Genomic DNA, 12,454 nt, shown 5'->3' with positions numbered 1-12,454 from the left:
AAATTCCAGATGTCCTCCCTCACCCAGGGGATTGCACCAGATGGGATGCATGAGAAGGGAATATTGCTGGTGTTGAGTGGCTAAGTGGGCGGTTTGGGCATATTGTCAGAGAATTCTGTGAAGTTTTTTTTAATTGCTCAAAAGAATTCTATTGGTGGAGCTAAATCCAGAGAGGACCTTTTGTATTACTCTGCTCGAAACTGTAAATTGGTTTGTTTTTTGATTTGTCCTCTAGATTTTTTTTGTAAAAAGGAATTTAAAACTAGAAAACCAAAGATATTAGCTTATTCAGTTGTACTTAGCATATTATGCCTAAAAGCTGAGTTAGAAAATTATAGGGATAAGATTTGCACCCCTGCTGAGGCATTGTGTGTCCATCATTCAGGATCTTGCTCAGGGCACGGGGTGGTTTTCTCTCTGCTTGAATTAAAATATAATTCTATCCTCCAGTCCTGTCTAGAATCAGGTAACTGGTACTACAGCCCCACTAGAAACACTTGTGCTTTTGTTTAATCTGTGAACTGTATGTAATTGTGTGTGTGTACACATGCACAAAAGTCTTTACTGAGGCAGTGTTAAGATTACAGATTTTATCAAATGCAAACTTGCTGGAGCATTTCCAAACCCTAGCAACCAAACTGCAGGGTTCCTGCTGCTCTGACTTCAGCCAAAAATGAAGAGTTTAGAGAAAAATCTGAACTGCTGAGAAGTATTTGGGTTCTAGTGAGACTCCATATATACATCTTGAACCATGCATTTCTGCAGTAACATTTATCAAATGTTTATCATGTTATATATGGGTTGTTGCTTGCTATCACAGTTGTAGAAAAAACTATAATAGATGGCAATTAGTCAATGACCCCTGAGAAAGCAAAGTACAGTAAAACTCCATTAGTCCGGCATCCAATGCTCCGGGACTCCTGATGGTCCGGCACCATCAGGAACCCGGAAGTGCTGGGGCAGCCGGACAGGCTTCCCCCATTGAGCTGCTGCTGAAACTGACCAGCAGCTGAATCGGGGAAGCCGGGAGCAGAGCAGCTGGGATGCTGCCGGGTTGGTCTCGTAGCGCTGCCCCTCAGGGCTGCGGGACCAACCTGGCAGCACCCCAGCTGCTTTGCCCCAGGCATCGGGATTCAGCCGCTGCTGAAACTGACCAGCAGCGTCAGTTTCACCAGCAGGCTGAATCCGGACGCCTGGGGCAGAGCAGCTGGGGTGCTGCGGGGTTGGTCTCGTAGTGCTGCCCCTTGGCGCTGCGGGACCAACCCGGCAGGACCCCAGCTGCTCTGCCCCAGGGGTCCCCAAGTCAGCCGCTTGGAACCAGAACCAGACTGGGGTCCTTCTCTATAAGGCACTAAACCAGTCACACGCAGCACTCAAGCTGCCAATCTGGCCTGCAAGAAGTTTCACGGACAAATAAATCCCCTTAGACGCTCCAGCTTTACTTGTGCCACAACCAGCACCACACACTTTATAACTTCACACCTGTGTAAAACCAATCTTAACAACTCTGAACGAGTTTTCCCAGTCCCAAAAGTCCAGCCACAGTCCCAGGTCAATTTATACTTCAGCTCCTACCCAAAAGAGCACGCTGTGCCAGTCCTTTAGAACCTAAAATCTAAAGGTTTATTAATAAAGAAAAGGTTAAGAGTAAGATTGTTAAGGAGAATACATTACATACATCAATCACCAAGTTCTCAATGAAGGCTCTTAGCAGAGATGTTAAAAACTAGTAGCTTAAAAGTCTCTGGAGTACATCTTATGTTAGGATGGGTCAGAGCTCCTTCCCAGCTCTCTGTCCTTAGCCAACATGCTTCTGGAATGGAGAGCAAGAGTGAAGACAAAAATGGAGGAATCCCCAAGATCCTTTTATAATTTTGCCCATGCAGAGGGAAGTCCATTGTTCTCCTGGGTTCTGGTGCCTCCCAAAATAGAGCTGATGAAATGATCACCAAACCAGTCAATGTTCTTTTTAGGCTCCACCCTGGAGTGTCCGGGTATGTCCTTCTCAGGAAAGAGGCCAAATTCCCTCCTCAGGGGTCAAATGGCAACCCTTAAGAGCCATTGTCCATGCAGCATTGAATAACCACCCCTCACAATAGGTGGTTGTCGCCTACGGTTGTCTCCTAGACAGAACACATTTAAAATACAAGCACAGAGCCCATATTCATAACTTTACATATAAAATTCATACATGTATATGAGCAGCATAGACAGAATCAGCATAGCATAAGCTTTCAGTAGACATCTCACATGGCCCACTTTACATAGAATTTGTGGCAAACACACACAGTGAGTGCAACACTGCTCTGCATTTTCCTATTACAACCCAATAACATGACAGTGGCTACTTGAATTAGTGTAAGAGAGAGTACCATTGCTATCAAGTGCTGAAAATAGAATAGGGATTTTGACTGAAGGTTCTTTCCTCTATTTTAGATATTTCTAGTGTGCCTGTCACTATAATATATCTATTGAAGTAACTGGGTCTTTACCTGTGGTTAACTACTTATTTAACTTCCACACTAACAGTCTTAGTTCTAATTCATCTTTCTATACACACGGTTCCTAAAATACTCAAATATGCAATGGTTGAGTTCCAGGAAACTGCTTTTAAGTAATGTATGCCAACACCTTCTAGCTTACTATATATATTAGAGCAGTGGTCACCAACTTTTTAAGCACAAGATCACCGTTTGAATCCGTGATCAATTTAAATCAGTCCAGGATCTACCTCAAACCCAAATACCCCTGCCCTGCCCCTTCTCTGAGGCCCTGCACTTGACTCACCCCTTCTTACTCTGTGAAGATGGGGTACTGGGGAGGGGGACACAGTGACATCAGCACCCTTTGCCTGTCTTCCCCCACTTTGCACAAGCAGGAGGCTCCCAGGGAGCAGCAGGGCACTGTGGTGAGGGGCAGTTGAAGTGCCAGCACTTGATAGTCTCCCAGCCAAACTAGGCAGGATCACCTGTCAGAGGCTCCAAGATCTACTGGTAAATCCTGATCTGCTGGTTGGTGACCACTTTTTAGAGAGTTTGTCTATTTGATCAAGAATTCCTCCTAAATGGTAAGAGCTAGGACCATTTGGTATGCAGCTTCCTCTTATCCTAACTTAAAGCAATGTAAGAACTCTGTTATCATAGATGCTGGGACTAGGGATGAGGGCAGCTACCACGATCCCCAGCTTGAAGTGGTTTCCATTACATATAGGGTTTGCAATTTGGATCAATGCTCTCAGCATCCCCACTATACAAATTGTTCCAGCTCCCCTGCTGTGTAAGATCGAAAAGCTTTTACTGGACCACGAGTTGGTCTAATAAGACCTTACTCACTTTGTCTCTCTAATTTTAAAAGGGGAGCTTTTCTGACCCCACAATTTTTCTCAGGAAAAAAAATAGATTTACTGACTCAGCTCAGGCTAGAGTGCATATTTTTGGCTAATAATAAGAGTTTTGAACACTGTATTGCTTTCCTTTTACTAAGGAAGATGTTTGATCATCCTCTTGTAACTAATCCTAATCTGCAAAGAAATAGTTTTCCATGTTTTAATTTGCAACTCTTCCTCCCACCCACCCACCTTGTCTTTCTTCCACCAAACCATGTGAAAAGTGAACAATCACTTACTTGTTTTAAAGGAAGTTAGTAATAATAGCTGGTTATGGTATATAAATCTGTTTGGGGCAGAAATGTGAAGTCCAGAGACAGCTCTGTAATGTCAGCATCTGTGTGGTTTTAAAGTGAAGAATGAGCCATTCTTCCTTGATTTCTAGTCATGTGAGTTCATGACCTTTACTTTTGCTTAAAAGGGTCTTCAGTGCTCATCTCATCAGATTTGCCATATTAGCCTTGGATTCCTACTCTCCCAAGTGACCTCTGCGAGTGATTGCCAGTAGTTAGATATGCACTGAAATACTCTTGTGTCCCTCTGATTGTTGTTCTTCCTGCAGAAAATCAGATGACTAGGTTTTAAGCTAACAATACTGTATCCTCATCTTGTAAACTAGACACTGTTGAGCTACAGTGACAGTAAAGTGCCATTTAAAAATCTGTGACAGTGGCTGCTACCTCTTCAGCTTATCAATAGGGTTCTAAGTCCCAGAGATTCAGCTGTTTACTTGGCTGGGGACCATGTTCTGGAGGTATATCTTACAGGGTCAGAATTTCAGCTATGCTGATACCCACAGATAGAGGTGGGTAGTAAGTTCTACTTCTGAAGGCTACCTGACTCAAAAAGGATTAAAATTTTGTTTGGCGTGTCCCCATCCCACTTCTGATAAATAATTATACCACATTAATCCCTTTGACTGAGGGAGCATGTCCATCATTAATGACGATAAATTCTAGCGTTGAGGTGATTTTTAACGCTCTAGTTGCTGTTTGATCATATGACAGCATGAATCTAGTCAGGCTATTACGTCCTGTGTGAGGGTAGGAGGTTGCAGTCTTTTTCTTTTGGACCCAGACCATGCAACTATCACAGTGGTCTCCAAACTTTTTAAACATGAGATCACTTTTCGAATTTAAATGCAATCCAGGATCCACCTCAAACCTAAACACCTTTGCCCTGCCTCCTTTCCACCCCTTCTTTGAGCTCTTCTGACCCCCCCCCCCCCCCATTCATTCCATCCTTCCTCCCCCATCCTCACTCACTTTTATCAGGCTGGGGGCAGAGGGCTAGGGTGCGAGGGAGGGGGATGCAGACACTGATCTTGAGCTAAAGGATTTGGAATGTGGGAGGAGATCTGAGCTGAGCCTGGGGCAGGGAGTTGTGGTGCAGAAGGGGGTTCAGGCTCTAGGAGGGAGTTTGGGTGCAGGAGGAATCAGGGGTAGGGCACAGGTTTGGGGTGCAGGAAGGATTCAGGACTGGGGCCAAGGTTCAGAATGCTGGCTCCAGCTGGACACCACTTACCACAGGTGGCTTCTGGGTGGTGGTGCAGGGGGCTAAGGCAGGGGGCTCCTACCTTGGCCCTGCACCGCTCCCAAAAGCAGCCAGCAAACTCTCTCTATCCCTGCCCCCTCACTCCCCCGGCTCTGTGGAAATGGGGTACATGAGGGGGAGGGACACCCTGACCTCAGCACTTTCCTTCTTCTTCTTCCTGTGCCCTGCACAACAAGCAGGGGGTCCCAAGGCAGAGGGCAGGAACAGCACAGCAGTGCTGAGAGGAGCAGATGAAGTGCCAGCACTTGATAGCCTCCCGGCCAAACCTCTCAGGAGAACCTGTCAAAAGTTCCAAGACCTACCAGTGGATCCTGATCTACTGGTTGGTGACCACTGCACTATCATCTGTGCTTTCATTACACTGTTGCTTAGTCTCTGGATGGGGCGACACCTTAAAAAGCTGGTGCAGAGAGCAGGAGGCTGCTTAACGAGTGGGACATCTGACAGGGTGCACATGATGCCAGTACTCCAACTTCTATTCTGGGTGGAGCTTAAAGGTGTTGGCTGTAAATGTATTGGGACTGGCCTATCCTAAACATGCAACCCTGCCACAGCTGTGGTCAGTAGAGGGATCTGAGCTCAATTTCCCCTCTCTAAGGGCTCCATTACTGGAGAACTTGTTCCCACATCCTGCTTGGTGTGAAATAATTCAAATTCAGTGAGATGTTGAGCATACTGTGTGATGGAATTTTTGCAGAAGATGGAAAGTTTGTTTCCCCACAGTATCATGAAAGAATGGAAAGGAGTTTCTGTAGGTATCTGGCTCTCTGAGCTCCTGTTAAAATGATTAATGCTGCAGGGACTTTATTGTGTTAATGATGTGGCAGGGAGCCTTGGATTAGGACTTTTTAAATAATTATTTTGCATTTAAAATGATAATAATCAAGCAGTGTTGTGTAGGTGAAGTGGTGGCTAAATTAAATAGCAAGGTAAACAGGTGATTTATTCTGTATGAGAATTCAAGAAATATTCCAGTTTCTGCTACAAAGGAAGCACAAAGTGGGCTCTAGCTGGAGAAACAATCCCATAAGCATGTAAAAATACCCCCTCTCCCAATTTTTTTTAAAGTGAAATAAAGCTCTGCTGTTTGTTTCTATTGTTTCTCATTATAGTAGTCCTTGGGTAGATTTTACTTGACTTTCTCCTAAACTAAGATTGTATCACTTAGATAAAGCACACATATAAATGTTGCAGTCCTAGTAGCAGTTCGTGACTTGAGTTACAAAATATCACAAATAACAGATAGCGAAAGTGTAAAAGTGCTGTTGGATGTATTCCCTGAAGATTCTATAGATGTCAGCTGTTCAATGGTTGATAATGGCGTCTTAGATACTCTGTTTTAGCTGTCCCTAGCACATGTTTGTGCTGATAGATAAAGCATAGAGATTGGTTTATCCTGAGAAAGTTTGGGGTCTGAGAGATGCTTAATTTCAGCTCTTTTTTTTCTCATATCCTGTACTGTTTCTTTAAATCTCCAAAGTAGAGCACCATGTTTGGATGCACTTGATCATGTAAATGACGATGCAGTAGTGTTACTTGCTTTCTGTGATCTGGTTGGGAAGACAGATTAGAATTCGTAACTGATTGCTTTTTAAATCTGCAAACAAAATCGTGATCTGATTTGCTGAATTCGCATGTAATATAATCTAGGACTTTTTGAGGTGGAAAATACATGTCATGTACTCTACTTTTTGTTAGTCATACAATAGAATTAGGATAATTGACCTGTATAGTATCTTATTTCCAGGCGTAATGGTTGATGAAAGGGTTAACTGACCTCCTTCAAATGGAATCCTGATGATTTGCTGGTGGGGAATATATTCCATGGCAAATTGCTGTGGGAATATTTAAGAAGTGCTTTGAAGTAAAGTAAAACAATCTCTTCTGTTGGAGTACAATCCAGAGAACAAAAGGACCATTTTGCTAAAATGTACAGACAAATTGACTCGCTTGCAACAGAAGTCATTTCTGTATGCTGGTAGCTATTATACTGCACTATAAGAAAGCAGTTTTTGTTTATGAAGCGATTTAATCTTTTAAGATTTTTTTTTAATGGTTAAGGACTGAGGATATATTTTGAAGTAATGGCATGTAAGCAGGCAGTATAGATGAGTGGCTCTTAGTCTTTCCAGATTATTATACCCCTTTCAGGAGTCTTGTCTTGCATACTGCCAAACTTTTCCTCACTTAAAAACTTACTTACAAAATCGGACGTAAACATACAAACATATCACAGCATGCTATTATGCAAAATTGCTGACTTTCTCACATTTGCCAGATCCTAAAATAAATCAATTGGAATATAAATATTGCACTTCATTTCCATGTGTAGCATAAAGAGAAGTATAAGCAGGTCATTGTATGGAGTTTTAATTTGCACTGACTTCACTAGTGCTTTTTATGCAGCTTGTAAAACTAGGCAAATATCTAGATGAGTTGATGTGCCCCTGGAAGACCTCTACATAACCTGGTGGCACGGGGTGGGAACATGTGCCCCTGTTAAGAACCACTGGTACTGAGGACCTGCTTTATTTTATTTCGGTTTCATTTTCAAGCAGGAGTGCCTGTTGAGCAAGAATATGGACGCTTCAGAAGGGACTTTAACAATAGCCTACAATTCTACCAGTGGAACATACTAATACTGTGTTCTTGATGAATTTATGGGCCATTTGTATGTGTTACATTTATGAAGTATTTTTGAAAGATGTGATTTATAACTGAAGGCTTTCATCTGCTGGGTGTTAAAATCCTCTTGATAGCTGTTAAAGGAATGTGCATTTGATCTCTGTGGGGTTCACTTCACTATGAAGATATGAATGGCAGTTCCAGCATAGTTGCAAGGCCTCTCCCTTTTGTTCTTTGCTGTCGTCCCTTTATTAAAAGCTTTGAAGGTTGGTAATTTCATCACTGATTCTCCTACCTGGCTATTTCGAGAGCAGCCAGCTAGAAACTCAACCTTCCACCACATGTTAGTTCTGCTTCTCTTAGACGGTTTGTGTACAAAGCGCAAAAAGGTTTTGAAAAACCAGCAGCATAGCACATTAGTTTAATAATCCTCACACGTGCACGAGGGCTAACTAGAAATATTTTGTACAGTCAGCATGTAGACCTGGGGTGCCCAACCTTTACCATGTGGACTGAAATTCAGCAGGAGCCAAAGAACCACCCCTGATTTGCATATAAATGAAGATAAAATGTTTGTATAAAAAAATTATATTTGCTTATATTTATCCCTTCCTGATTAGCTCAATAGAAATTGCTTCTCATTTGAATTCATGAGCAGTAAAAAGCTTCATATGCTCAGTAGGATTTAGGACATTCTCTGCCTCCCCCCCCACCCCCCCATTACAAACAAAGTGTTGATTTTTAAATTCCCAGTATTCCTTATTTAGCTGATGTTCCTTGCTATCTTCCTTCCCTTGCCCTAATTTCATCCAAACCATGGACACATACCAGAGCCTGACCCAAAGTATGGATGCAGATGGTTGACTGGTGAGCTTACTGGTTCCAGTCAACTGGTGGGGACTGCTACAGCCCTGCGGGGCCTGCTGCAGGTGGGGAGTGGGGGGTACACCAGCCTGGCCAGAACAGCCCCTGCTTGCAGCGTGGGGGCTGCTGCAGCCCAATCGCCCTCATTTAATTGGTTAACGGGTAAAACATAATGTTTAACTGGTTAACTAATTAAATGGGATTTACACCCCTTTAACCCAAAATGTAACAGTGGCTCCCTGACTGCTGTGGTCCCACATGACACTCAAACTGGGGCCAGCGTGTGTCTGCACAGTGTGCCCTTTGGGAGAGGGAGGAGGGTCTCTGTGCCCTGCCTCGTTACCCCATGCACCACCCTTGTAGCCTCCCATTGGTCACAAGGCAGTGCTTGAAGGCGTGTGCAGCACCCAGAGACCCACTGCTTCCCCCCCCCCAAGGGGCACACTGTGCAGAGATGCACACTGGGCCCTGCAGCAGGCAGGGAGCCTAGCCTGTCTGAGGTCCTGCCAGGCTGCTGGCCAGGAGCCGCCTCTACTAAGCGCCTCCCAGCCAGAGCCTGCATGTGACTCCCTCTCTTGTACTCCAAATCCCTGCCTCAAGTCTCAGTCTCCTCCTGCATCCAAACTGCACCCTCTCCTGCACAGTGGCTCCAGGTCCAGAACCCACATCCCTTCCTACAACCCAATCCGCTATGCAGAGCTCCCTCTCGTACCCAAACTCTGTCCCAGACTCTGTACCCTTTCCATTAATATGGTTGAAAAGTGCTATATTCTTGGCATAGCTCGTTGCGTCCGCCCCCACCCCGTTTACAATTATTGCCCATCATTGCTTAACAAGGGAGCTGGTTCTTTCTCCTCATTCCCATTAGAAGGACCAAAATACCCACAACCTTTGGTCACAGATTGCAACCGAAAGCCCATTCTAAATGCACTGTAGGATGGGTTCATCCCTCGTACACGTTGTGATTCTTTCGGAGTCAGGTGAAATGGATTTCTTTCCTCTTTGTGTCACTTTGTCCTTCATTCACAGCAAAGTTGAGTGAAGCAAGTAACCGGGACCGGATGTTGCTGACTGCAGTTTGCATGCCTACCGATTTCATGTTTGTGTCATTATGATTAAAGCTTTTCTGTGTGTGTCAGAACTTTCCATTATTTTCATCCTCTCTAAGCTTTACTGCTGTTACTTCCTCCCTCCCAGCTTGTGACTGCGATCCCCGTGGAATCCAGACACCACAATGCAATCGCTCTACTGGGTTGTGTGTCTGTAAGGAGGGTGTCGAGGGACCCCACTGTGACAAGTGTACCCGTGGCTACTCTGGCATCTTTCCTGACTGCGCACCATGTCACCAGTGTTTTGCTCTGTGGGACATCATCATTAGTGAACTCACTAATAGGACACAGAGGTTCCTGGAGAGAGCAAAAATCCTAAAAATCAGTGGGGTCACCGGCCCTTATCAGCAAACTGTCAACACAGTGGAAGAGAAACTGAATGAAATTAAAAGTATCCTTGCTCAAAATCCAGCTGCTGAGCCCCTTAAAAACATTGGAAATCTCTTTGAGGAAGCAGGGTGAGTACAGTACATGTGTGAATATTTCCAGTAGGGATGTTAAGAAGCGTGTAATTTGTTAATCGAGTAGTCAACAAAAAATTTAATTGGTCAATAAGGGTTAGCACTGCACGCACTCAGTCCCGGCTTGTGCCAGGTCCCTGGAGCTACTCCCATGGCAGCTTTGCATTGACTCCTAGTATTTTAGGAGTCAGCAAGCAGGCAGCTTGGTATAGCCACGTCTCTCACTGGCCCCCAGGAGCTACCCCCTCCTGGCCCCTAAAATGCAGAGCCACAGCGGTGATAGGTCCCAGGACCCAGTGCAAGCCAGGACTGAGCTGGGCTGCCTGCCTACTGGCTCCTAAAATACTTTTAATGCAGAGCTGCAGTGGGGGTAGATCTCAGGACCCTGGCACTGGCTGGAACGGAGCCAGGCTGCTGGCCAGCCCTTTAGAACATGTACTGGAATGGGGAAGGGGGAAAATGCATGTAGCCAATAGCATTAACCGATAAGCTTTTGCTTATTGATGAAATGATTCATCCCTAATTTCTAGCTCAGCTGGGGCTTGACACTCAAAGGTGCCCAGCACACTGGAGTATCTGCTCCCCAGTGAGAGCTGAAGACACTTGTTGTCTGGCAGGAACGGGCCTGTGGTGCTCTTAGCCAGATTCTACTGAGAGCAAACAAAATGCAGCTGGGACCCAATATTGGCATTATCTTTTGAAGGGGCAGCCATGTTTGTATTTTGTCAGCCTGCCAACAATTAACATGGAGCCAGTCGATTCCTTGTGATCCCCCAAGGCAAAGGACAAGCATAACTATTATGTGAGAGAATGCAGGACCAAAGATTGAATTCTTGGCATTTTGCTTTATAGCCATCAAGATAACAATGCAGACTTCTCTTTCTAATCTCAAAACCAAAACATTGTCAACAGAAAATACCAGTGTTGTAACCCTAGTGGTCTCTATATTTCTATAGAAGTCCTGTGTTCATTGTATTTAAAAAATAAGGCTATAGAGAAGGGTGGGTGAGCCCTGTGAATTCTAAGATAGTTAAACACCAACTAACTTTGCAATTATTGATTGAAATAATTTAAAGCAGTTGAAAAATATGAGTCTTTTCCAAGCATCTTTAACTGTTCCCATCCAAACCAAAAGGGGAGGCTAAAATTAGGTTCAGAAAAAGGCAACAAAAATTATTAGGGGTTTGGAATGGGTCCCATATGAAGAGAGATTAAAAAAGACTCAGACTTTTCAGCTTAGAAAAGAGGGGATATGATAGAGGTTTATAATCTTATAATCATGACTGTTGTGGAAAAAGTGAGTAAGGAAAAGTTATTTATTTATTCCCACAATATAAGAACTAGGGGTCACCAAATGAAATTAATAAGCTGCAGGTTTAAAACAAACAAAAGGAAGTTTTTTCTTCACAACCTATGGAACTCCTTGCCCCAGAGGATGCTGTGAAGGCTAGAACTTTAACAGGATTCAAAAAAGAGCTAGATAGATTCATGGAGGTTAGGTCCATCAATGGCTATTAGCCAGGATGGGTAGGAATGGTACCCCTAGCCTTTGTCTCTCTGGAAGTGGGTTACAGGGGAGGGACCACGTGAGGATTGCCTGTTGTGATTCCTCTCCCTAGGGCATCAGGTATTGGCCACTGTCAGCAGACAGGATGCTGGGATGGTTGGACCTTTGGTCTGACCCAGTGTGGCTGTTCTAATGTTCATAGCTAATGATTTGTGGCTGCCCCTTTCCATCTAGCCTGGGGGAGAGAAGTGATGACCCTTAGCATTGGGGACACTTTGAAGAGGATGACCACTGTGAACGTGCCAGCTACTGATAATGTAAATTGAGCTCAGGTTCAGACATACACGTGCCTTGTGCTTCCAGGATATAGCAACTCTTGGAGTGGTGGCCATGGGAATAACTGAAATGAGTTAATATGTAATGCATGGACTTGGTGCCTGTGCTCATATTGTCCTTTCATGCCCTGTCCCAGTGGTGATGGTCCTTATGAATGTTCCCTGCAAGCTGTGCACTTGTGCAGCCATTCAGGAGAAATTCAGATGCCACCTGGATGTTCAGCAGAGCACCCAGATTTTTTGTTTCTACTGGGAGGTGCACATTCACATGTCTCAATGCTCATTAAAATTATTCTGCACATAGGTGGAAAACATCCACACATGGATGTAAACATTAGAGGACCATTGGTCCTTATCCAAAGTTTAGTGAGGTCAGTCGAGTCTTTCCATTAGTTGAGGCTTTACAGTAGCCTGCTACTTAGAGCTAGCTGGTTTTGGTGCCAGAGGTCCCAGGTTCAAGTCCCATTGATGACTGTGTGCCCATGTCAGTGAACCATGGCTGCAATAACATTTCTGAGTCTGCTTTATTAGGCCTCACAACAGAAGTCTGGGATTTTTAATGGAGCAAAAAAGCCTGGCAAACAGGGAAGGGCTTGCTGAACAGAGGAAAGAGC

General features: G+C 44.3%; 1 protein-coding gene across 1 annotated transcript in view; it reads left to right on the top strand.

Moving 5' to 3' along the window:
• LAMB1 (laminin subunit beta 1) overlaps positions 1–12,454 on the top strand; it is a 92,635-nt gene that overhangs the window by 59,006 nt on the left and 21,175 nt on the right. The window contains exon 24 of the mRNA XM_075927255.1: positions 9,626–9,995. Coding sequence (XP_075783370.1) covers positions 9,626–9,995 — 370 coding nt within the window. The remainder of the gene's footprint in view (positions 1–9,625; positions 9,996–12,454) is intronic.

This window comes from Pelodiscus sinensis, chromosome 1 (genome assembly GCF_049634645.1).
Source record: "Pelodiscus sinensis isolate JC-2024 chromosome 1, ASM4963464v1, whole genome shotgun sequence".
Taxonomy (NCBI): Eukaryota; Metazoa; Chordata; order Testudines; family Trionychidae; genus Pelodiscus; species Pelodiscus sinensis.
The sequence above is the reverse complement of the archived record's forward strand: the minus strand, read 5'-3'. Positions and strand labels throughout refer to the sequence as shown.